Source organism: Mandrillus leucophaeus, unplaced genomic scaffold (genome assembly GCF_000951045.1).
Source record: "Mandrillus leucophaeus isolate KB7577 unplaced genomic scaffold, Mleu.le_1.0 Scaffold270, whole genome shotgun sequence".
Taxonomy (NCBI): Eukaryota; Metazoa; Chordata; class Mammalia; order Primates; family Cercopithecidae; genus Mandrillus; species Mandrillus leucophaeus.
The window spans coordinates 520,363-546,671 of NW_012102810.1; the positions used below are offsets into that span (position 1 = coordinate 520,363).

Genomic DNA, 26,309 nt, shown 5'->3' on the forward strand with positions numbered 1-26,309 from the left:
CTGGTGTGAGGCACTGTGATGCTGGCTCCCTCGTCCGCGGCAGCCTGACCTGGGCTTTCGCGGTTGTGCCCAGTGTTCCTTGTCAGCGCGTGGAGGCAGTGACCGTGGTGGTGCCGTCACTCTGTGGCAGAGCCAAGAGCACGGTTGACCATAGCCAGTCAGTAGTCTGTCTCAAAGCAGACCACTTAGCGAGGGTTGGCTTTGTCTCGCCAGGCTGTGCCTCTAGGAGGGCCCGTGCGGCACTCCCTGAGGTACTCCCCTTCCTCCCAACCGCCACCTGCAGGGCTCCATGAAGAAGGAGTTCCCACAGAACCTGGGAGGCAGCGACACGTGCTACTTCTGCCAGAAGCGGGTCTACGTGATGGAGAGGCTGAGCGCCGAGGGCAAGTTCTTCCACCGGAGCTGCTTCAAGTGCGAGTACTGCGCCACCACCCTGCGCCTGTCGGCCTACGCCTACGACATCGAGGATGGTGAGACACCCCACACCTCAGGTCCCACGGAGAAACTGGGCTTGGACAGTGTTTCCATCTGAGCTGGGCACCTTCGGGCCCCTTCTGCCTTCTTCCATGTGCGTCTTTTCCATCGTGCCTCTCCCAACCTTTCTCGCCGCTTTCCCTCCACCACTCTTTCTCTAAGACTCTTACTATCAATATTTCCCAGCGTCACCAGGCTGATGAGAATGGCATGCGTTTACCCAAGTCATTTCCCTGACTTCAGGGACACTTACTTGTGTTCTGACCTCAGGCTGTGAACTTGAGATAAAAGGAACACAAGATGAGGTTTTCGTCTTTACTTTACAGAAGGGGACTTGCACATCCATAGAAGTCACATATTTTGCCTCAGGTTGATGATGACAGCAAGTTGGAACTGGGTCCCAGGCCCCTGGGTTCTCAGACATTTGCTCTTGGAGATGCCTGCAAGGTGGCCCATGTTAACGCCTCTCTGGCATCCGTCTGATCTCTCTTTGGTGGGTTGTGAACCATTGCACAGGGCCTGAATCTGATTTACTGTGGTGTTCAAGGCCTGGTCTTTGGCAACATGTGCCAGTTTTTACAATGAAAAGACCTTGAGGTAAACAGTAGAGAATTCTGCTCACAGATGATAGAGCCGTCATGATGGGCAGAGGCAGGCTGGCCGCCATCTGAGGACCCTGCATTGATGACCCCCATCCCCATTCCTATAGGATGCTGCAGGGACTTCGTGGAAGGCAGTCTTATAGATTCCAGAGTAATGAGGGGGCCTAGATTAATAGGAGAGGCAGTAATCTTTATAAGGTGGCATAAAGACCCTGACATTGATAGAAGATTGCGTGGCTGTGAGATCATACAGTGATGTCATCTAGGAGAGGGATGCCATGCAATTAGGACCTAGTCACTTCAGCTGTCCCGAGGATGAACAGATGGGCACCTCTGTCAGAAGGAGCAAGGAAGGAGCCCAGAGAGGTGAGCCGAGACAGACTGACTCCTGCATGGTGCCTGGCCCTTCTACTGTGTTGGTAAAAAGCACTCCGAGTCGGGGAAGAGTGGAAGAATTAGGATGCTGTTTAGATAAGGCAGGCAGATGGTTTGCTGTCAAGTCTTCTGTTCCACCTCTCCCACACACCTGCTCTCTGGATAGCGCGTTTGATCTCAAGGATGGGGCCTGGCAGAGGGAGCCACCCAACCTCGCTCAGCTGTCCCTGATGCTCAGGGTGTTCTAGTTAGCCTCTCACCGTGGAGTCTGCCCGGAAAAAAGATGCTGCAAGGCACAGCTGATTGATCTGCGGGTACTTTTGCCCATGGGTGTGTGTGCATCTTTGCTGCCTTCTGTGAAAGATGCGGAAGTGTAATGTGTGCCTCCAGGAGCTCACGGTCCTGTGGGGATAGGGCCCATGAGGAGTAGCAGGCGACACGAGTGCGTGCAGCAAACGGCTCGGTGCACAGCCTAGGTTGTGGCTTTGTAGACGCGCGGGGAGGAGGAAATCTGTGAAGTTCAAGAGCGGCTTGGAATGACCTCGCTGACCCTTGGCTAGACTTCGAGAGAGAAGGGTATGGTGGCGGAATAGAGGGCAGACGTGCGCACCTGGCAGGACCTCGGGTGGCAGCGAGAGGCCAGGACAGGATGAGGCCAGCCTGATTGAGTGCAGTATTCTTAACACTGGAGCAGAGAAGACAGCCGTTCTAAACCAGCTCCCCAAATTTTAACCCAGCTAAAATTTTCATCAGCTTAGCCCCTCCACAGACCTCCCCCTCATCTGTCAGAGGACAGATGGACTACAGCCAGTAAGGAACTTCAGGGGCACTGAAGTTTTAGCCTGTTTTTTATCCAAGTTGCCGAGTGTCTCAGAAGTCTAACTGAAGAGGCTCAGAGAACAAAGAATAAGCTGGGGAGGTTGTGGCATGAGGAAGTAACCGAGGCCTTGTGCTGGGCCCCAACTCATCACGCCCTTTGTCCTCACAACAACCCCATTAGGTAACTCTCTTTATTATTGTAATCAGAAGTCAGGAAGCTGAGTTCAGAGAACTTACATGTTGTTTGTCCAAGTTGACACAACTAGTAATAGCTCACTTGCACCAAATGACACCTAAGATTCATTCTAGGGCAGAGATTCAGGGATTGTGACTCCAGGCCCGCTGCCAACTCCATACTAGTAAATTAAGAATCATATTTGAAGACGTCCCCGTGTTTTACTTGTGGTGGTATTTGTTCTGTCTTCAGCTCTTTCTCGAGGATGCCGTCTGCTCAAACACAGAGCTGCGCTTTTTTTTTTAACAAGCACTAGCTCGTTTGTGATCGCTGCCAGCTCTTAAGACAAGGACTCTAAATTAGTGTCAGGCCTTCCCTGTCATCTTGAGAAGAGACACACACCACTTCCACAGGTGGTGTGTGCAGGGTGGCCCTCATCAGTGACGAGCCTGAGACTGTCTCCATGCCTGCCTCTGTTACACCCCAGTCTGTTTCCACAGAGCAACTGGAGGGATTTTAAAAGGTGTGACTTGGATCTCACCAATGTCCTAGCCACTGCCGTGCAGACAGAGCCCACAACTTTGTCCCAGGTGGAGAGAGCATTGCGTGTCCGCCCCAGCCTCTGCTGTCAGCTGCCCCCAGTGTGCTGCTCTCTTTGCTCCAGTGTCTTTCCATCCCATAAGCATAATGAAGCCACTGCTCCTTAGGACGTGGCTCTGCTGTGTCCTCTCCTGGAGTACATCCCCTGGTCTCCACAGAGTGAGCTGCACGTGGCCCACATCTCCATGTGGCGCTCCTCAGAGAGGGGTCTGGCTCTTTTGAAAGAGGGCAGCTGCCCAGGCACCGGTGCGCCCGTGTGGTTCTCCATGCAGGGCTCGCACTATGTCATCTTACCCATGCGTCTCGGGAGAACAAGTCTGCCTGCCTGGGGCTCTCGGTGTTCAGATCGGTGGCTGTCATACAGTGGCACTCAGGCCTGGGTGAGTGAATGAATGGACGGCCCACTTGACCTTGGGTTTGCCCTGTGGCCATCTGTTTTCTCCATTTCCCTTTTCCAGTCACTCCCGTATTCAGTTATCAGGATCCTTAATTTGGACCATTGAGAATCAAGTCACTTGACTGAATCACCCACAATTCGTAGCTAATTTTTAAAAACATAGCAAGGCTGGGTTTACCACTGAGGCAGGCATGGTAGTGTCGTGGTAGTGCAGGCTCTGGCACCAGCATCCTGGACCACATCCGCCTCTGCGGTTCACTGACTGGGGGACACTCTGGGCAGGTCGCTCGGCCTTCTGTGCCTCACTGAGGAAGAGGTGGATACTAATGGCACCTGCGTCACCGGCTTGTTTGAGGATTAAATGAGTTGATAGATGGAAAGCAGTTAAAGTAGTGTCTGGCACTTGGCAAATGTTAACATTAAAATTAGCTTCTTTTTTTTTTTAAATAAGCAAAAAGTGCCATCGTCTTGAGTTTGGGAAGGGATATGGGGAGATGCTCGTGATTTGTGCCACCTCATTTAATATCTCCACCTATGAAGTGGGTACTGTGTTCATCTCCATGGGAGGAGACATGTTCCAAAAGACAGATGAGTTCACACGGCTGCTGAGCAGTTGAGACGGTGTTGGAACTGAGATCACGCTTAGCGCTCACGTTCCTCGCATCGTCTGTACTGCCTTCCTAGAGAACACAGGTTGCTGGAACTTTCTGATTAGCCTTGGAGGTCTTGTTTCTGAAATGTAAACCTCCTTTCTTTATTAGCTGAGGATACCAGAGCAGGGTTCAAGGAGGATTCGGTTGAGTTCAATTGAGTTAGAGTTTAAGATCTGGGATTCCACTTTTGCAAAAACAAGCAAATTGATGTAGGAAAAAAATGGAAGAAATGAAAGCCATGATAGCATTTTAGTTTTCTGATACTGTAAGAAGCAATGCTCTTGGTTACAAGTAATAGAAACCCAGTGCAGATTACAGTTGCAGCCTTAGCTTTACAGCTTCCGGCCAGATAGCAGTCCTCAGGGAAGGGCTGCCCCTTCCCTCACCTCCCTCAGCATCCCCATAACGTCTCCAGCGAGCCTGCCTTTAGCCACATGCCAGTCCCCAGAGCACCCTGTCCTGGGTGGAGTGGAGGGAGTGAGTCGCTGAGTGACCTGGGTCATGTGTGACTGGTGGTGGAAGCTCAGGCCACGTGGTTGCCAACCCCTGTCAGAGTCTCATGGAGGAGGGAAGGGTATTTCTTAAAGAATGAGATACAAAACAGACCAAAACAAGTAGCACATGATCCAAGCACCGGTACATCTTATCTTATCCTAATTATTGGTAGCCAACATGTACAAAAGCTGAGTGGCTTATTCAGATGGAAAAGGAAGTTGTGGCCAAGCTCCAGGCGACAACCCATGGCTCCACCCCCCTGGTGGAGAAACAGGCGGTAAGATTGGCGGGCGTTTGGCCGTCAGGGTCAGGTGTCACCACTGTAGAGTCTCTGCATCCTGACCAAGTGCCAGTAGCCAGTGAATCGTTCTGAGAAAGTATACTAGGCATTATGAAAAGTATTTAAAATCTGTGTCTTCCTAATAGATTTATTCAGCATTGGATAGGGAGTGCAGGTAAAACAAGTCAATTTCTCTGAAGGAAAAGAAGAAAGAATCAGATCATCAGGGAAAAGGAAAGGGAAGAATGCCATCTTACCCTTATTTTCTTTGACATTTAGGTCCTCTTGTAGCTTTGAGATCAGGGAAGCTCATTTGTCTAAGAAGCAGTCTCTACAAATGAGGAAAATGAAATGAGATTACTTCTGTTTCAGCAGTTTTTATAGTAGGGTTTATCACTTGAGAGTCAAAAGTCTTCGCTCTTTAAGTGAGAGTAAAAAAATGACTCTGTGGGTTAGTTCCATTACCAAAGTCATGGGGAAATTCAAGTCCAGTGTTGTTCAGATTTTTCTGACCACACTCCCCATGGGGATACACATTACATTGAGATCCAGACACAGCTGCAAGTTCCAAGAAGTAATGTTTTATTCTCATCGCGCCACAGTACACTCTAGTTTCGTTTCGTTTCGTTTCTGTTCTGTTCTGTTCTGTTCTGTTCTATTCTATTCTATTCTATTCTATTCTATTCTATTCTATTCTATTCTATTCTATTCTGTTCTGTTCTGTTCCATCCTACTTATAGTCCATTGCAGTATTTTTTGTTTTCTAATGTCCTTTCCTGCTGATCCTGACCCTCTGAGGGGACTGGGAGGGGGTGAGGGATAGGGTGCAGGAGGGGGAGCAGCAGAGATGGGCCTGTCAGAGCCCATGCCTAGCGATGCCACACCCCTGCAGCCTCCACGCCTCCACCCCTGCAGCCTGCACCCCGCACTTGTATTCATTCTTGCTTTCCCCAGCAATGCTACTCCCAGCGTTTCATGTGACCACATCTTTGTTCCTCACACACTGCCACTTTGTTTGCTGGCCCTGCCACACAGGCCTCACATCTTCGCTCTGGGCACTGATTGGGTGATGGCTCAATGGCCTTCACATTCCCAAAGGAAAAGACCCCGTTCAGGCCAGGGGAGAGGAGGGCTAGAATCAAAGTTTACTGGGAGAAACTGGCTTCCCAGTAAACCAGAAAGCTGGGCCCAGGGAAGGCTGGGTGGCTTGATGGCCTCCTGAGGCTGGAGGAGATGGAAAGGAGTGGCTGAGACCAGGGAGGCACGTTCAGGATCGGTGCCTGGCTCATTGCCTCTGTCCCTGCCTCTTGCTGTCCACAGGTAAATTCTACTGTAAGCCACACTACTGCTATCGACTCTCTGGCTACGCACAAAGGAAGAGACCAGCGGTGGCTCCCCTGTCTGGAAAGGTAATGGTGACCGTCCTGTAAGTGGGGGAGAAGCAGTGGGTGTTGCAGCAGTGTGGCTATGGGCCAGGGGCGGCCAACGTGCAAAGACCCCTGCGGCCTTGCCTCTCCTGGGAGTGGGGAGGGCCCGAGACGCAGTGGCACCCCAGGTAGGGAGGGAACCAGCTTTTCATGGATGATCTGAGGTTGCCTCGCTAAGGTGAAGGCTCCACCTGCCGCCCGAGTGGGACCCAGGAGATGATGCAGCTCTCCGTCTCAGCTGCGTAGACATCTGCCTTTGTCAACACACATCTTCCTGAGAGGACACCCTGCCACTGGGGTGATGCCCACTCATGTTCCACATGATTAAAACCTCCCCCAGAAGGGCAGAGTGGGAGAGAGACTCTGTCCAGAGGATCCCTCTGCTCCTCGGTGACCCCACCCTCACTCCCCACAGCCAGAGGGCGCCATGCCTACGGGGCCTTTCACTCATTCTGTGAGTTATTTGAGAACTTTTTCCTTTTTTATGCTCTCTTTAATGAGGGTGGCTTCTCCACCTCTCTCTGCCAAGGTGAACCCAGCAGTCTCTTCAGCATGGCTGCCACCTTGTCAGCACGCCTGCCTGTCAGTCCCCCTTGAGGGCCTCTGTTGCCCGCAGAGGGACTTGCAGGAAGAGGTGCACCTGGGTGGAACTAGACGTTGATTCCCGGTGACTCAGGAGGCTGAGGTGGGAGGATTGCCTGAGTCCAGGAGGTCGGGGCTGCAGTGAGCTATGATGACGCCACTGCACTCCAGCCTGGGCGACAGCAAGGCCTTGTCTCTTAAAAATAAATAAACAAAATTTAAAACCAGCCTGTCAGATTGTCAGTGCCTCTGGGGCTTTGAGGATTTGAGTGCATCAGTCAGAGCCACTCTTGTTTTTCTCATGAACTTTCCTAGGAGGCCAAAGGACCCCTGCAGGATGGCCCCACCACAGACGCAAACGGACGGGCCAACGCCGTGGCCGGCTCGACTGAGAGAACCCCAGGTAGCCTCACTTCCTTGTTTGGCTGGGTGGCGCGTCACTCCCTCGGCCTCTGTGACAAGGCCAAGGGCATGAGCCAGCACCTCCAAAGCAACATTTCTTCATTCGGGCATCAAGTGGCCCAAAACCCTCTGGACTCCTTTTTCATGTGCCAGCTGCTTGCGTTCGGAGTCCCCTTTCTCTATGGCCTGTCGGAGGTGCTGGTGCAAATCGGAGGGGAGTTCCACTGGCAGGCTGTGGCCCAGTGAGGGGGCCATCCGGTGGGCGGCAGAGCCGTGAAGTGCGATCCCTCAGCCCCGTCCTGCAGCATCACACATGAGGGCGGCCCTGGTCCTGTGTGGGTAGACAGGAGCTTGCAGGCACTCAGACACTGCTCCCATTACCACTCCTGATGAGGCCAAGGCCACTCGGCCCCTCATGCAGTTTGCTTCCAAGCTCCTCTGACGGCCTGGAGCTGCGTTGATTAAGCCCCGTGGTCTGGCTTTGCATTCACCTTCACTTAAGATTCTGCGTCCTGTTCCGTGTCACTGTGTCTGGATGAGCTGTGGCTGCTCTCCTGCCTGCCCTGCACCGTGATGGGGCATGCCCTGTCCTGACTCCGTGACCACTGGGCTTCTCATGAGGTCCCAGCCCTCACCTGTCCCACTTTCATGACCACTTCCTTGTGTTGGGAGGTGAACAAAACCATCTCTACCTCTAAAAACACATTTATTCTTGTCATAGCATGGCAGGACTTGCCGGATTTGTGGGTACAAGGCCTGTTGGGAAGAATTATGTAGGTTTTTTCCTTAAAATGGCCTCTCTCAGCTCCATGTAAAACTTGCCTGTGAGATGCGTCCGCAGCTCCACAAACTGCTGGGTGTTCTGAGTGTCCCACATGCAGCTCCAGGTGGTTCACAGCCCAGGGTCACTGGGGTAAGAGGGGGCCAGCAGGGCTGTGTTTCTGTCTGTCACACTTTCCTCTTGTTCAAAAAACATGTATCTCAAGCAGCTATGTACAAAACTCGTAAAAATTGAAGATGGTCAGCCAATGCCAGGAACCGTGGAGGAGTTGGTCATAGAATTCCTGTGGTGGGACAAGAAAATTAACCATTTGGCCCTCACTGAGAGGTTCCAGAGATGCTTCCTTTCCCTTCCCTAAGAGCTGGTTCATGTAGGCCTTGTGGTGCTCATTCTGGGAGAGGGAAAAGTGCCCAGAGGCCAGGCGGCACACCCTGGGAGCAGTGAACTGGAGGCCGAGACCCAGCAAAGCCCAGCCAAGCCGGGTGAACTCAGCTTCTGCTACTGAACGTGCCCTTGTTATAATCTGAGCAAATTGTTTAAGTGCCCTGCAGGTGGGACCAACATTTTAGAGCCGTGTTTCAACCATTAATGACATTTAAACCTTCTGCAGTCTTGAAGATCTTTATAATCTGTCTTAAGTACCAATAGGCCTTTGCAGCTGACACTCTCAGAGCATGGGCAGAATCACTGGTAGAGGAAAATAACCAAAGGGGTCTAGACAGAGACTTCGGCTTATGCTATAGAATGTACATTCGTTTGGGGAGAGCGCCACCTTGTTAGTCTGGGCCCTGTTTCAGCAGAGATGGATTTTCTGAGGAACCCGACTACTCAGTAGAACAACTCAAAAGAGATTAAACTTTCCATTTGGGTTTGGAGTACAGAACATTCTTTAAAAAGAATGAAACACAACGAAGTTTAGGTTATTCCTGAATGAAGCCAGGTTTGCTGACTTTCCCATCTGGTTCAGGCTGCCATTCTTGCCGTCTAATTGAAAGTATAATGGGTTTCAGGTTTTTGGGAGTTCTAAAGAATTAAGGGTTCCATAGAGAAGAAGAATGTTCTACGTAGTGGGGAGAGAGGGTGAGAGCTGGCAGTGTGGTTAAAGAACAAAACCTCCAAGAAAGAGTCAGAGCCCTGAGGACGTCTTGGTCCACGTGGCTCTCGATCCTGAGCCAGAAGGTGACTTGGTATAGCACGGGAGTTCACAATGTGGTGTCCCGAAGGAATCACAGTGTGGACCCATACAGTTAATGACAGGCACTGTCCCCCAGCTTAGGCGGCAAAGGCCAGTGAAGCTCAGGGCTGAAGGGCTCACCCTCCAGCAGCTCAGAGTCCGGAGCACCTTCCCGGTGAGCTCCCTCTGCTGCTAGCCTCGGTCGGAAAGGAACAGGATTATGGGCGGTATTTTATGGCTGGCGTGAAATAGATACCTTTTTCTCCTTTGATAGAGATTTCCTTTTTTAAATATGAAACTGAAGCTTTGATGACTTAACTAGACTTCCTTTTGAAAAATTTCAGAAAAGCTCAGGTGTGGCCGGGCGCGGTGGCTCACGTCTATAATCCCAGCACTTTGGGAGGCCGAGGCGGGTGGATCACGAGGTCAGGAGATTGAGACCATCCTGGCCAACATGGTGAAACCCCGTCTCTACTAAAAATACAAAAAATCAGCTGGCGTGATGACATGCACCTGTAGTCCCAGCCTTTCAGGAGGCTGAGGCAGGAGAATCTCTTGAACCAGGGAGGCAGAGGTTGCAGTGAGCCAGGATCGCACCATTGCACTCCAGCCTGACAACAGAGCTAGACTCCATCTAAAAAAAGAAAAAAGAAAAGGGAAAGCTGAAGTATTTCAGGGCCCCAGAATGTATGTGGTAGAGACTAGTCATTAGCGCAGACCCATGGTAGCTGCCTCCGCTGTGTGCTCGACCGGAAGAGGCCATGATGAAGGCCTCAATTCTCTTGTGTGTAACTCAACCATTCCTAGACCTACGTCCCCAGGAGGCAGGGCTGGTAAAGCTTTGACTGGGCAGTGTTTGACCCAGCTGTGCTTTTACTCTGTGCCTCCTCTTTATATTGTGGCATTTCTTCTCCTTTATGTTCTTTTTCTTTCTATGCCAAAATTCTTGCTATTGCCAAAACAAAAACAAAACAACACACCCGTACCCAATTAAACCCACAGTTCAAAGAACCCACACTAGGTCGGCTTTAAAGTGTTGTCTTTCTCTGGTAACCAAATCTGTACCTGCTGCCTAATTTAGTGTTTGGGGGCATTGTTTACAGTATTTTTGTTTGTAATGTGCTTTTAATATAGAAATTCTCTTTTTTGTTCTTAAATCTATAAATGCTCTGTTTCCAAGCTTATACTTACTACTGCATATTAGTGGTCCTGGCACAGATTTTCTTACCCTGGCCTCATACTATCCACCTTGACTTTAGAAAAAGTTTGAACAACAATAGGCAGAGAAAGGAAATCCCCAAATGGGATTATTTCCCCCTGGGACATAAGAAGTTTAGTTGCAGGTTTCTTGAATTCGTTTTTGTCCAGAGGAATCTTTTTTTTATCTGATATGGTCGATAACCAAAAATGAAGCAGGGCAGCCGAAGGCATAGCCGGAAGGGAACAGAAGAGCTTTTTCCGCCGAGTGCGCATCACCGGGTTCATTGGCAGTGCCGGCCAGAGATGGAAGGGGAGAAACAGGTTAGTTTCCTCTCATCTTATGAAAAAGATGATCTGGAGTTAAAAAATGAAGGTCACAAGTGGCAGTTGCCTGACCCCTGCCCCAGACACTCCTTTCCTGATAACCATGAGGTTCCACAGTTCAGATCCTGAATGGGCTTTTAGGAAGTGCAGGCCTTTCCCACACCAGTTAGAAGGGTAGCCAGGCAGTAGAATTTCATTCAACCCTGGGGTTCCCACCTGACAGAGGGAAGTTGGGAAGTTAGGAAGTCTTACTGCTTCCCAAGTCCTCTTCCCTTCTAGGCATTTATGGAAAGCCTTTTAGTAGAGCAAGGGAATTCTGCAATCCAGCTTACCTCCCGCCTGACCCCAGGAGCCACAGTTGACAGCGATGTGTGAGTGTTTATGTTTAGGTACACGTTTATATGTATATAGATCTAATTGCACATAAATGGGTAGATATTTATTTATATATTGCACCCTGAATTACAGTAAGAATAATAGTTGTGAAGCTGTTTCTAAAGCTTCTTGTTCTGGTTCTGAGAACCACGGGAGCCTCACACTGGGGAGCCGTACCCAGGTCAGGGCTTTGAGGACACACAGCAGCCTAAGGGCAGCATGCCTGTAAGGAAATGAGTGGGTGGGTATCTCAGAAAAGCAGCAGCACACACCCCCAAGAAATGGCCCCAAGAACAAACTAGGACAGCAGTGGCTGCTGCCGCCGGGGCACCACAGAGAGCCGGGCACCCACCTCACGCGTCTTCTGTCTGGCTTGCACGCTGGCTCCACTGAGTTAGCTGTGTGAGCTCACTCCTGTCTTTTGGTGGTTAGTGCATCTTCAACTCTTTTCTGCAGGACACTGGAAGATTCTTAGGCCGTCCCAGAAGGGGTTCCCCCATAGCCTTGAAGGTCTGAGCAGGGCACCAAGGGGTTCACTTTTCTCCCGAGGCATTCAGCTTGGAGTGCATGCGGGAGGGGCGGACAGCCAGCCGGCTTCCCGGCGGCAGTACGAGAGCCCAACAGGAGAGGATTAGCTGTGCCAAGGAACACTCCGCTGCTGCCTGTCTACTGCCCACCTTCTGTCAACCTTTATTTTTGCCCGTGTTTTTAACCTGTGCTCTTGTGAGTTCTTGGTGTGTTTCTTTGTGAGTTTTTATTTAATTGTGTAACTTTGTTTTTGCCGTTTACTGTGAAACCAAGGTGTCGTGCTTTTATTTATTTATTTTTTTAACAAATGTTACATTCTTATTTAAGAGAATAAATTCCAAACAATCTTTGGGTTTCTGAGTTTTTCTTTTCCTTCCCTTTCTCTTGACCAGAGGGTGGGAAAGGGGGAAGCTCAGGCAGGTCTTGGGAGTGGGCTTGAGGCTGCTGTGGCTCAGGACTCCCCCTCCGGGAGTCAGCAAGACAGCAGGGTGCAAAGTGGGGAAATAGGTTTTTATACCTGACATAGGTTCCCGTTAACAAAGGACTCCTGTGTAGGGGCTGGAGTGGTGCGAAGTTTTGCTTTGCAGCAGCTGCAAGTGGAGAAAAGCAAGACGGATGCCACCTGTGCCCATGGGCCTCGGGTGCAGTCCGCCAGCAGGAGGGCCCGCTGGCTGGGCGGATGGAGGGGTGGAAATGCCACACAGAGCCTGGTCAACCATAGGGACATAGAGCTAGGCACCTTCTTCCTGCCTCCAGCTGTGGCAGGGAGCTGGGGCCACGGGCGTGTCTGTCGTCTGCCTGGAGGCTCTGTCAGGCATGCCCGCAGGCGCAGCAGCCTTGCTCCTGGTGAGGTTGAAAGTTCTTGGTCTTTCCTCCCAAGCTGATTTCTCTCTCATGCTGTCTTTGGTGTGACCTGGACACTGAGCTGGGATGTCTGATTCTGTTTGGCCCTTCTCCAGCCTGGAGGGACTGGCCTGTATTAAAAACAGACTGTTCCCTTCTCACACACATTGCTGCTGGTTTTAGCAGCCATGGCACTGTTACCACATTTTGCCACCTGCAGTGGGCACAGGCCTAGCCTCATGCTGAATTGGCCCAGGAGAGGGCACTGTGCTGTGGTGGGCAGAGCACTCAGCCCCAAGTCTGCACCTGCCAGGCCCTAGGCACTTGGGTGTTTTCATATGCAAGAGCCCTCGCTGGCCCCCGTCCCCCCGGAGCAGCTCTCTTGGCTTCCCCATAGATCAGAGCAGCAGGGCCCTAGGGTCTGCTTGGCATTCTCGACAGTCCAGGCCAGGGAGGGCCTCAGCCCGCAGTCGCTCACAGCTCTGCTGTGACACCGTCATTTTCCTCAGAGCCTTGCTGGTTCCGAGAGTCTGGGCAGTATCTCCTGGCCTACTTGTGGCCTGCCCTCTCCTTAGCCCTGAGGTCCGTAGCCTCTTGCTCCCCTTTCTCTGAAATAAGTCATTCGGAATCCTGGTGCCTGCAGAAAGGAGAGAAGGAATTAGGGTGTGGGAGGCGCAATAAGTGACAATAAATTAAGAGTCAGTAATAAGGATGGATACATAGACGTGCATAATTTTCAAATCTTAGCCCCTGGCTGCTGCTGCCTTCCCATTCCCCAGCAAAAAAGGGGAGGGGATGTTTAGAGCAATGCACTGAAGCTTCCAGCAGGAAGGTGGGGATTGTGTGGAATCAGAAATGGGATTCCGTGCTGCCCATTGGGAACACCCTGGAAAATCCCCTTTGGATCTCAGTTTCCTTCTGAAACTTCTTGAAATCTGTTCTCTTTTCTCAAAAATTCCTTGTCAGTTTCCCTAATTAACACACTGCCTAAGAAGAATGCCGTAGCACAGACATGGAAGGAGAGCAAGCTATGAAAATGGGCCACTCTATTTTCATGCTAAAAAATAGGGCAGGATGATGCCGTATAGGACCCAGGTCCCACAAGTGCCCCCCGAGATAAAAACACCCATGTGGGGCTCTGAAAGGCGGCAGCCAGGCAGAGAGTTCAGGACGAGTCTCTCCAAATTCCAGCCCCTTTCACAAAGCCCTGAAACCTCTTGAGACTCAAAAACCAGCCCTTGCAGCTCACTCAGAAGTGGCTCCTCACAAGTGCCAGCAAGTAGATTAGTCATAATGAAACAAGGGGCGGCGAGGCCCATTGGCACTTCTGCCCAGGTCGGGTCATGGCACTGTGGTCTCCTCTCACCACCGCCCAGAATTCTCAGCACCCTGTTGGCTGCCAACACCTCTTTCTTTATAATTGCTCCTTGTCTCCTCACCGCTTACCTTGGCGGGAGGGGGTGGTAGGCTTGTGCGCAGAAACACCTTTCATTGCCCGGGAGGGGACGCGGGCCTCCAGGCAAATGGGACTCTCCATCAATTACTTCCGGGTTCTACCAGCCACGTGAACACCAGCTCCCTTTTACTTCCTGTGGGCCAACTTCCAAATCGCTTTGCAAAAGCAGTTTATGGACACTTTCTGAATATTTTGGGGGCACTTTAATGGGTCTCCAAGAAGGACAGTGGGCAAGAGGGTGAATCACTGCCAGCATCCTCACCCTAACTCAGGCTAGCTAAGCCCAACCTTGTCACTGATGTGCTTGTCCTCCCGACAGTAAGAAGTGTGCCATGCACAGGCAGAATGTGCCCAAAACAGAAAGAAGGCACGTGCCCCTCAGAAGGCCCTCGTTGGCATGAAAGGGGAGTTTTGGAACACCCTTCCACAGACGGGGAGTCTAGGGCCCCAGCTCCGCCTCGCTGCAGACTCTTGGGGACGTGCAGGGACAGCTACTAGAAAAATCCTTACAGAACTTCTCTTGGCCTCTTGTGTTTTCTTTACCTCTATTTCTTTCTGTACTTACCCAGTTCTTTGTGCTTCTACATTAATCACGTGAGACTGCCCAGGTGTGACTGTTAAGTGACTGATTTCCTTATTCTGTGTTCTGTAAAACATCAGAGTTACTGCCACTTGATCACTCTTATTTCATAGACAGTGCAGCCTGATTTCTTTTAGGTCCATGCTTGGAACTGTTGGTCTTCAGTAATTGTTTTACATTGAGTAGGCCCTGTCCCCAGAAGAACCCAAAGCGTTTCAGCCCAGTGCCTCCTTCCTCGCTGGGATTCTGGAGCCTTCTGCAAGGCTGGATTGTCTCTGCACCTGCATCTCAGTGTTACCCCGCCTCGGCCAGTGCCAATTCCCCAGGAAAGGAAAACCAGTGGAAGGGCACGGGCCCTGAGTTGTTCTGGTGACAGGCGCTCCTTAAGGTAGAATTAATTCCTGAAGACCAACACCAGGCAAGGTCCCAAGGGCACCGGGACTCAGGGCTTTCGTGGGTCTGGGTTTTCCTCAACAAAAACCTGGCGAAACCAGCGCCGTTTTCCTGGCAGAGGCCTAAATGAGTATGTTTTCATGCTGTTCTGATGCTTTTCCGAGGCTAATGAAGCCAGGAACACCGTATAAGAGAGTTCCAGAGAGGGGCGTAGCCCTGGCGTTTGGTTGCTTCTCAGAGCTCAAAACTGAAAACCAAAAAGCATGATGAGCCGACTCTCCTGCACCTGAGGGAGAAAAGCCAAGCCGCAGGGCCGTGTTCCCCAATCTTGCTGGCACCAGGGTCTGGCTTCATGGAAGACAGTTTTTTCACAGACCGGGGTGGGCAGTGGTTTTGGGGTGAAACTCTTCCACCTCAGATCATCAGGCCTTAGGAGCATGCAGCGTGGGTCCCTCACATGCTCGCTGCACAAGAGGTTCCCGCTCCCGGGAGAATCTCGTGCCGCCGCTGATCTGACAGGAGGCGGAGCTCCGGCTGCTACACTCACTAGCCAGCCACTCCCCTCCTGCTGTGCGGTCTGGTTCCTGAGAGGCCGTGGGTCTGTGACCCAGCCGGGGCCACGGCACAGAGGGTGGGGACTCCTGCCGGAGTAGTTTTCGTGAACAAAGTACAACCTGGTAACCAAGGAAGAGCTGGTATCAATTAACAGGATTACAGCGGCATATTTATTTATGGTTGCCCTCTTCCCCAGAACTAAGACTCTCAAAAGACCAGGTTACAGTGACACCAGCTATAAAATTTCTTTCCCACCATTTTACTACCAAGAGACTAGGTCAGCAGGTTATTTTAAAAGTAAACATTTTCTTCTAGAGTTTCATCTAATATGAATTACTGTGAACTAGCTACTGCCTGCCTTTTGGCCAGTTCAGCTTTCTTGGGGCATTGGCGTTGGTAGAGGCACAGGAACGCTGGGGTGGAGGGTGCAGGGACGGGGCTCTGGGATCTCAGAGAAACAGGAAGCACTGGGTGCTCAGTGAGGAGAACGAAGGGCCGGGGAGGCAAGAGCCAGTCTGCACTGGTTTGCTGTGTCGCCGAGAGCCAGCAGCCGTCCTTCGTGCTGCTGAAAAGACCGTGCTTAGGGCTTGTCTGTGTTTGCAACCAAGAAAGCCCTCTTCTCTACTGAAATACTTTCCCCAAATAAAAACAGACAGTAAAACTTGCAGTGCCTTCACGCCTGCTGTTTACCCCACGGGTGACTGATGTTGGTCAGTTAGCCATGGGGGCCCTCGCCGTGCTCACTCACAGAAGACGATGCTGGGAGACACAGTAGCGGCAGCAGCAGTAGCTAACATGTAGCACGCACTGTGCACAGGCCCTGAGCAGATGCTTCATGTAGCTGACCTTGGATCCTCACAGCAGCCGTAAGGGAGGCCCCGTGTTGCACATGGGGAAACAGGCACACAGGAGTTAGGCATGCTTGGCCAAGGCCACGTAACCAGTAAACTCAGAGTTGGGTAGAGGCTGTGCAGAGGACACAGGAGCTGCCGTTGATCGTTCCCTGCGCCCGGGATCGGCAGCGTGGGCGAGAGGCAAGAGCTCTTTGCATAGATGCCCTGGAGAAGCCAGTGGGTGTCCATTTCATTACTCCTGGAAAATACAGTCTCCCAATTTATTTGACAACCATCCCAGAGTTGGGAATGTGCCTTTGGAAAGACAGCACATGAAGTAAAGGCAAAGGATTTCATCACTGAGGTGCAAGGGAGGAAGTCATCAACAGAAATGGAGGAGAATGCAGTCATCCGAATTGACTGTAAATAATATGAAATGGACCTTCTCTTCATTTTCTCTATATCATCCCTTGTTTTGGTCCTCTCAAATCAAGCCTGAAGTTTTGTTGTGAAGAGTAAGCCCTTCTTCCTTAATCCGTCCGCCCTGCCAGTGATGTGGAGGATGGGGGAACATGTTTGGGGGATGTTTTTTCTTCAAGTTCCAGTGTCACCGCTTCTAGCTTATCAATCTGTTGGCTTTTCCTCTACCACCTCATTTTCTGATACGCTTCAAAGGCCTGAGTGATGGTGGAGCTGACCCTTCCATTGTGTTACAGCTTCACAGCTGCCATTCACAGTCCTCTTACGACATTGCCTGCCCTGGGCCTGTGTGGGGTTTGGGATAGGGGAGGAAGGGATGATTTTGTAGCTCTTTTTGTGCTGAATATGGACGTTCTGATCTACTCAGGTTTGGGCCACTCTGTACTGAACTCACACGTAAAGGAACTGACTCTTCAGTCTTTGGGCTAAGTGTGCGTGGGAAGTCCTGGTTGCGCCTGCCAACTGCAACGTGATTCAGCACAGAGAAGTTTTCAAGAAGCCTCCTAGGCACGCGCCGCACGGCCTGGCCTGACTTCGGCAAGGCACACTGTGGCAGGGGCCCTCAGAGCTCTCAGGTTGGAGGTTTCTGGAAAATGGGGAGAAAGAAGAGTTGAGAAAACGGAGTAAAGGTAGACGTGTTTTTCCATGCCACGTTCTCCAGTGAGTTTTCTTCCTGGGTTTAGTGAGGCATCCTGCTGTAATGTCCAAGTAGAACGTTCTGTCTGTCAGAAGCTTCTAGCATCCAGCCAGGAGAAAGTGAGTGAGAGGGCGAGAAGCCCATCAGATTCATCTCTCTGGTCTCCTTTAATTCCTGCGGCCTCACGCACATGACACACATGGACGGAAGGGTAGGGGATGTGCAGGTGCCCTCCAGGGGCATTGCTGGGAGGAGCAGAGTCGCCTTCCATCAGTGGAGTTGTGCCTTGAGACAAGGGGAAGTTCGGGCGGCTCATGCAGCTACTTGGGGTACAGGTGCCCAGCGAGTGGCAGGGAGCACATTTGTCACAGCATGCACCTCTGTTGTGGATTTCCTGTCTGTGGACAGCAAGCCCAGAGCTACCTGTTCACCAGGCAGTCCTCGGTTGGTCCTCCGTGTACTGCACTCCTGCTGGTCAGGCATTGCACCTTGGCATCCACGGTGAAGGGTCGTGAGCTCACCACTCTGAATGCAGCTGCTCAGATCAAGCCACAGTCAGAGCGTGCAGAGAACTGGTTGGTCGGCCTGTTTGGTGAGAGATTAGAAATGACTTGATCTAACTTGTAAGCCAAGGCTTCTCCAGCCCAGCACTGTGGACGTCTTGGGCTGGATCCTGCTTTGCTGTGAGGGCTGTCCTGTGCCTCGTGGTGTGCCGGGTATATCCCTGGCCTCTCCCCGTCAGACATCAGTGGCACCCCCTCCCCAAGCTGTGTCAATAGAAAATGTCTCCAGGCATTGCCAGGTGACCCAGGGGAAAAATCACTACAGTTGAGAACCACGGATCTAGACTACAGTTAGAAGAAAGGACATGACCTTGACATGCTGTCGGCCTCAGTTATATTGTGGGAGGAGTGAGAGTGGGATAGAGGAGTCCATCAGGATAGAGGGCGGCGAGAATCAGAAAAGTGATCCAGAATGGCGTTGCCAGCTCCCAGCCCAGGCCTCCAGACCTGTCAGCCCCCACAGAACCGTGAACGCACTTCCCAGTGGCCGTGCTTCCTCGGAACATGTCGGGACCCCATACGAAGACTGCATGCTGTAGGACAGACGGTGCAGATCGTTTTAGAAGGCAGACCTACAAAATAAAAGCGGAGATCCTGTGTTGTTTTCTGTACCCCAGTGGATGGGCACACCCCTTGGTGGTGGTCCCAGCCTCGGAGAATGGAGCTGGGTCTCAGTAGAACCAGCACAGATCTTGAAACGGAAGATGTTAGTTTGAGTTTCAGTTCTGCCACCTGTCCTGCTTGCCGTCATCACCTCTGTGGGCCTCAGTTTCACCATGTATAAAATTTTTAAATGAAGAAAAATGCTACCTGCTCCTCTGTCTGCTAAAGTTGTTGTGAAGAGCACATAAGAGGTATGAAACTTGTTTATTTAAAAGCATTACAAGAGTATCAAATTTGATTGTCATTGGCAGGGATTCCAGGAAATGCTGGAAGAATTGGAGTGAGGGTGAATTAGAATGGTTTCTACTGGCTGTTTACAGGTCTCCCTCTCTGGCCTGTGCCTGCTGTGGGGTTAGAACAAGGTGGCTCATTGAGCCAACAGAAATTGGGGGAAGCAGAAGAGGTGTGAGCTTGGCTGTCTCCAGGCTGCAGCAGAGTGGGCTGGGGGCGTTGACCTGCGTTGGGTGCCAGCTGTTTGAAGCACTATGAAATCTCTATGGGCTGCTTGGCTAGATTTGGCATTGCTTTTTCCCTCAGCCTGCGTGAATGGGATGTGAAGGCACCTCCTGATTCCATGACACCCTAGGGGCTCTTCACTATAGTAACAAAAGCACAAACAATCCTACACAGGATTTACATTAAGCTAAATACTCCTTTTTTTTTTTTTTTGAGACAGAGTCTCGCTGTGTCACCTAGGCTGGAGTGCAGTGGCGTGATCTCGGCTCACTGCAGCCTCCATCTCCCAGGTTCAAGCAGTTCTCCTGCCCCAGCCTCCTGAGTAGCTGGGATTACAGTCACATTCTCCCACGCCCGGCTAATTTTTGTATTTTTAGTAGAAACTGGGTTTCATCATGTCGGCTAGGCTGGTCTCAAACTCCTAACCTCAAGTGATCCTCCCACCTCAGCCTCCCAAAGTGCTGGGATTACAGGCGTGAGCCACCAAGCCCGGTCTTCATGAAGCTAAATTTTCAACTCCTAACCTGAAAGTCGGAAATGTGCGTGGGAGCCAGGTAGCTTTCTCTTAGGCAGAGCAAGGGTTTATGTGTGGTCCCAGGGCTTGTCTGGGGTTGCTGGTTAGACCCAGCAGCCTCGGTGTTACCCTGTGGTCCATTTGGAGGAGAGGAGGGTACCTGATTTCCTCTTTTGGAATCAGTGCGTGATTGGGTGCTTTATAGGTGATGATAGACCTGCAGCTGCTCAGCTGCTGCTGATGCTGCAGAAAGGGTGCCCCGAGCCTGGGCTGTGCGCTCCTGCACCGTCAGCCTTTGTTGTTAGTGTCTGTCTGCTCGTTAAGAGCCTCTCCATCCCTAGACACTAATGATTCTCTTCCAGGCTAGCCTCAGTGATCCCCTGACAGGTGAAAACGGAAGTGTGGCTGTGATCGATGTTTCTCTTCCAGGCTGGCCTCAGTGGCCCTCTGACAGGTGAAAATAGAAGTGTGACTCTGATAGATGTTTCATAGGGTAGCCTTGGACACTGCTGCAGGCAACTTTCATTTCTTTCCAGAAATCCATCTGCAGCTAGCCAAGGGAGTATGTATATGTGATTTTATGTCTCTGAAAGAAAGGCATCTGAACCTATTTATGAGAGAGCCTTTTGTTGGAACGTGGGTTTGTCTCTGTGGATCCTGCGATGGAGACTGAGCCTGCCTGAGGCTGTGCGGCTGCTCACTGGAGGGTCACATCAGAGCTGGCTTTGGAGGCATTCTGGACTGCGAGGGCCAGGGGCACTCTGCTCTGGAGGACGGGAGGGTTGGAATAGAGCCCGAAGTCTCGGGAAAAGCACGTCAGCCTGGACTAGCTCGTGCTGATCCATGTCCTCCTCTGCCCTTCCCCCGCCACGTGTCAACACTGGGCCCCTTTCTGGTGAGCAAGCTGCCTCCCAGAACCAAACTCCTCTCTACCGTGAAGTCAAGTGCTTGTGTCAGGACATCAAGCCATTCGAGGTAGTCTCTTTTCAGAACTCTGACGCCCTCTGTGCCATTGGCATCTTCACCAGAATTTCTCTCTTGAGTGCTATGAGAACTGTTGCTGTCTCAGTAGACTTGCCCTTTCCATGAGCTGGCAGCTCCCATTGGTTCTTGGGGCCCTGCATAGCACCAAGCGACCTGACAGGCATAGTGGTCATAAAGTCTCTGCGTTAAGATGAGGAAACCAAGGCCAGAATGTACTCAACATTACAGTGAAGCGAAGCTCAGACACAGGATTAGAACTCTTCAGCCTGATCACCTACTCAAAACACTTTATGGACTATCTACCCTGATGCACTGATGGCTTCAGGAACACAAAGATGATGAGAATAATCGCTCTCCCCAGCGGAGCCTCTGGTTTTGGAGTCCATTCAGACCTGAACAGAAGGGGAGGGATGCCCTAATAAAGATGCTTGTAAAAGCCCTTCAAGGGTGCGAAGTGGAGCCAGAAGCAGGAACCGGTAACGACAGCAGAAGTAGGGGAGAAGCCATCCTTCCTGTCTTCACCTGCCCCTCAGGATTTGAGAGGTCAGCCCTGCAACTATTGACTTGACGGATTACTTGTTATTTAACTGTAGGGAACCTCCGGTTCATGAGCCACATATTTGAACCAAAGAGTTAAAATATTTCAAACCCCAGTGCATAACCACTACCCTTTCTGAGATCTTACCCGGCTACATCCAGGTGGGCAGATAAAGAAGATAGACAGCTAGAGCACAGCACTCATGCAATTTAAGAGGAGACCCAGCTGAATTCCAGTGCTTTAGACATGTCCACAGCCTCCCAACACCAAGAAGCAGCCATCAGGAAGGATGGCCTGGCCAGCTGATACGAATCAATTCAAGGTTTACCTGTGAGATAGTATAACACACGAAAAATATGTTTTCAGGAGAGCTGCATGACACACCAGTGAGTTGTATGTTACTGGAGAATTGGGTGTATAGCTTAAAAGAAACCTCTTTGCCTTGACCAGATACATTGATGTGTGCCAGGATTTCCATCTGCCAAAAAGGCACCTTGGGAGATGATGTAATAATAACAGTAAAAATACCCTAACAGTAACAAACTAACTTGGTCAGGCACAGTGGCTCACGCCTGTAATCCCTGCACTTTGGGAGGCCGAGCCGGATGAATCACCTGAGGTCAGGAGATTGAGACCATCCTGACCAACATGGTGAAACCTCGTCTCTACTAAAAATACAAAAATTATCTGGGCATGATGGCGTGCACCTGTAATCCCAGCTACTCGGGTGGCTGAGGAAAGAGAATTGCTTGAACCTGGTAGGCGGAGGTTGCAGTGAGCCGAGATTGTACCACTGCACTCCAGCCTGGATGACAGGGTGAGACTCCCTCTCAAATATATATATATATTCCATTCTGGGCCAGGCACAGTGGCTGACACCATAATCCCAACACTTTGGGAAGCCAGGGCAGGAGGATCACTTGAGGCCAGGAGTTTGAGACCAGCTTGGGCAACATAGCAAGACCCTGTTTCTTAAAAAAATTCAAAAATTAGGTGTGATGGCGCACACCTGTAGTCCCAGCTACTCAGGAGGCTGAGACAGGAGGACCACTTGAGCCCGTGATTTCGAGGCTGCAATGAGCCATGATTGCGCCCGGGCACTCCAGCTGGGACAATAGAGTGAGACCCTGTGTCAAAACCAAACAAATTCCTGCATGCTTGAGTGAAAGGACTGTTAGAGACTAGGGTTAGCCTTGGCTCTGGCTCAAGTGAGTCTTTGGACATGTTATTCAACATCACTGACTCAGAACCCTCAGTGTAATCACAGGGACTTGTGGGATCTTGTGACGTTCAAGGCTGCGTGTGTAACCTGCCCGTCGTCGTGCCCGACACAGGCAGTCGCTCAACAAACACTGCTGCTTCTCCCTCATCGCCCGCTTCACAGGCAAGAAACACCTCATGTCATGTGATCTTGGAGAACTCTTGTGAACACACACTCCGTGCCAGTAGGAAGCCACAGAAGTTGTTTGTTGGAGGCAGCGTGTGAGGACAGAAACCACCCTGCCATAGCAGTGGCTTAGAAACTTGCTTTCCACACACAGCTCTGGGGCTTGCCCTCCTGGAATGAGAACATAGCTGTCAACGGTACAAAAACGTGAGTCCCATCAAGCAGCCTGCCAAGGCAAGTGACTGGGGCAGCAGAGGAGAAAAGCCCAAGTTGGTGGCAGCAGGTGTCTGAGAATGAGCGCAGGAAGACCTTTTGTACACTGTAGGTCTCTTTAACAAATGACTTCTCCTAAAAATAGGCTAGAGCCCTTCTGCTGCAGATACCAGATGACGTGCACTACCCGAGGCAGGTAGTGACCCATCCCACTACTTCAGGTTTCTTTTTTTTTTTTTTTTGGAGACGGAGTCTCGTTCTGTCGCCCAGGCTGGAGTGCAGTGGCCGGATCTCAGCTCACTGCAAGCTCCGCCTCCCGGGTTTACGCCATTCTCCTGCCTCAGCCTCCCGAGTAGCTGGGACTACAGACGCCCGCCACCTTGCCCGGCTAGTTTTTTATACTTTTTAGTAGAGACGGGGTTTCACCGTGTTAGCCAGGATGGTCTCGATCTCCTGACCTCGTGATCCGCCCGTCTCGGCCTCCCAAAGTGCTGGGATTACAGGCTTGAGCCACCGCGCCCGGCCACTACTTCAGGTTTCTAAGTCAGGATGGCACCCATGTTGCCAATGGGATCTCCTGCGGAACTTTAGCTCAAAGCAAGATAGGAGCGAACCAGTATCCGAGCTGATTCTTCACTGTATTTTGACCAACCCAGATCAAGGCAGTGGAGTCCTTCCAGCTTCGTACATTCCATAGGCCTGGCCCTAAACAGGAAAATGTCTGGGCAGACATGGTTCCAAACGTTTCAGAACAGCCACACTTCACGTGGTTTCATCCCTGTTTCCCAGTGTGTGAGGACATGTGGGGGAATGTAGGGACTGTATTGTTTACAACTTGAATGCGGTCAAACAGATGGAGGCATGGGTCCCCCTTACAGCCCTGTCCATGATCTGGGCTCTGTGCGAAGAGGGCATCCTGATTTCACAGGGTGATTTTGTGAGTTTCTGAGAGCAGAGGATCAGGCAGCACGAACGTGACTGTGACCAATTTTGCTGCGGACTTGGGAACTTGGACTCATGCTGCCAGCCTGGTCATCTCTTCAGGTTTCTCTTCCTTACATCTCCCCTGAGACTTTGCAGATCAGAATGGGTTCATGGCTTGGTGCTTCCTTTAGTTCAAGAAGATCGGGGCGGGGAAGGCTTTGGGTGGACATGTGGGGAAGGCAGCTGAAATGACGTTAGCTGGGCTGGGCGTGGTGGCTCATGCCTATAATCTCAGCTACTTGGGAGGCCGAGCTGGGAGGATTGTTTGAGACAAGGAGTTCAAGACCAGCCTGGGCAACATAGTGAGACCCTGTTCCTACAAAAACACAAATAAGAGAAATAACCAAGATGAAATGATGTTAGTTGATCTTTCTTCAAAGTCACAGCAAAAATACCCAGTACCACCTGGTAAAAGCAGCAGCAGGAGTGACAGGGACTAGCTTAAGGAGAATCTCTGAATTCCATAATGGCAGGAGCATACTTCTCAAATGGATGAGTCATTTCAAATCACAGCTCCATTCTTGCCGGAAGGTGACCACAGTGGGCCCCTTTTATCTCCCTGGGGTCATCAGCCTCTCTTAGCAGATGGGTGACACCCATACGCTATCCAAATGTGGGCTGCCCCAGGGCACAGATCTTGTCTGCTGTGTCACTGGCTGGAAGCAGGCGGTCAGGAAACATTTGTTGAATCAGTGATGGGATGAATGAACCCCTGCAGCCATCCTACTTACAGACATGGGAAACAGAACGGGAATCAGTCTCCGCACACAGCACCTTTCCCTCAGTCCTTGTCAGACTCGGATTCCATTCAAACTTCCCCAAGCTTATAAAGAAGGAAAAGAAAAAGGAATGGCAAGACAGGCCAGAAAGAGGCAGAAAAGGCCCTTGACATCCTGATTTCCGATGTGACACCCTTCTCGGTGGCCCAGAGCCCTGAAGTGCCCTCAGCAGCTGCCCTGCCAAGTACGGGGGCTTTGCCACCACGGCAGCGGGGAGGAAGAGGAGCTGCCTGCTGAGGCCCTGGGCAGACCCCGCCTGTTTATATCCTCTGCACCCGCCTATGCCTCTCCAGGAGTCAGGTGGAAGCAAATAAAGCTCCCTGCCAGCTCTTGCCCATCAGCCAAGAGCAGGTTGTCCTGTTAGGAGAAACGTTTCTTCCAGAATGATGAATGGAGCTCGTGCAGGCAGTGATATTCCAAAACAGAACCTGAGGTGAGGCCCAGAGCCGCCTTCCTATTTAGGATGTGGCCCAGATCCTGGGAGCTGTTTCCTTGTGGTATGTGTGGGGCTGTAATTGGCCTCTCGGTGACCTGAGAGCTGCCTGCCCTGACCCAGTGAAGACTTGGCCTTGGAAATGATTGCGGATCTCACAATCATTTGTGAAGTGATCCCGCGTGGAGCTGGAAAGTCTGGAAAGTCGCTGTTGGGTTGTTGCTGCACTAAGGCATGTGAAGTAGGGGGCTGGGGGTGGGGCCCGCTAGCCGGACAGGCAGGGTGGACTTCGGCTTTGCAATCCAGCACCTTGCAAAGCGCGTCATTACATCTGCACTCCTGCTGTGTCCTGGGCTCTGCCGTTAGTTGAGGAGGGAGGAGGTCACAGGGCCGTCTTCGCTGCCCAGGCCCCCACTGTTACTGCTTTCACTGTCTTGGTTTCTCATCACCGTCTGATTCATCTGACAGACAGCCCCTTCCTCAGGACAGAGAATCCGGGATGCTGATTATTTTGATTTGTTTGTGCGTGTGGTTTTGTTTTTTGTTTTGTTTTTTTTTTAATTTCTCATGGCACTTTGAGATGAAGGGCTGGGAATGTGGAGCATATTTTGGCAGTTGGTGAGTTTGGGGTCCTTGCCCAGTGTCCTCTGAGTGCCACCTTCCCTCTGGCCTGCCAGTGTGCCTCCGTGTCCCTGTCTCGCCACAGGGTGAGCCGGAGCTCCGTGTGGACCTGCTCAGTGGCCTGGTGGGTCTGGCACAGGAGAGGCAGCTGGCCTCCCACCTCCCCTTTTCCACCGTCCCCCGCGCAGCGTTTCCGCAGGCTTTCTCCGGGGACTGGCGTGTGAAGGACCTGCACGGTTCCCAGAGCTTCTGGTTTCTTTTTTGTGGGTTGTAGCCAAGCCCCAGATTAAATCAGCGTTTCCCCTTCCAGAGCCCCGGCCCTGGGCTTGGACTGCCACGTGCCGTTGCCTGACAAGCCATCGGTCTGCGGGGTTTGCAGAATCTCCAGGGCAGTAACAGTGGGAAAACTGAGTGCCTGTCATTCCAGATGCCAGATTCTCTGCTCCAAGAAGCCTGCGTGAAGTGCTGTGTCCCTCACCTGGAAAATTACAGCGGGGAGGAGACAGTGGTGAAGATGCCCAAAGGGGAAGGCTAGGGCTGTTGTCAGTCTAGGGACAGCATGGTGATCTCCTGAGTGATGCCTTTCCTCCTCAGGTTCAGATCTTGGCTCCAGGGCTCACTAGCTGTGTGAACTTCAGTTACTTCATTTGCAAATGACAGTGCCTCACAGAATGTATTTATCTTGCAGCTGGCTAACTCCATATGCCTCCGGAACACCTTTCTTGACTCTACCA

The 26,309-nt window shown here is 51.4% G+C and overlaps 1 protein-coding gene across 1 annotated transcript in view; it reads left to right on the forward strand.

Annotated features, from left to right (window-relative positions):
• MICAL3 (microtubule associated monooxygenase, calponin and LIM domain containing 3) overlaps positions 1 to 26,309 on the forward strand; it is a 260,058-nt gene that overhangs the window by 167,396 nt on the left and 66,353 nt on the right. The window contains 3 exon segments of the mRNA XM_011984643.1: positions 284 to 470; positions 6,191 to 6,279; positions 7,195 to 7,282. Coding sequence (XP_011840033.1) covers positions 284 to 470; positions 6,191 to 6,279; positions 7,195 to 7,282 — 364 coding nt within the window.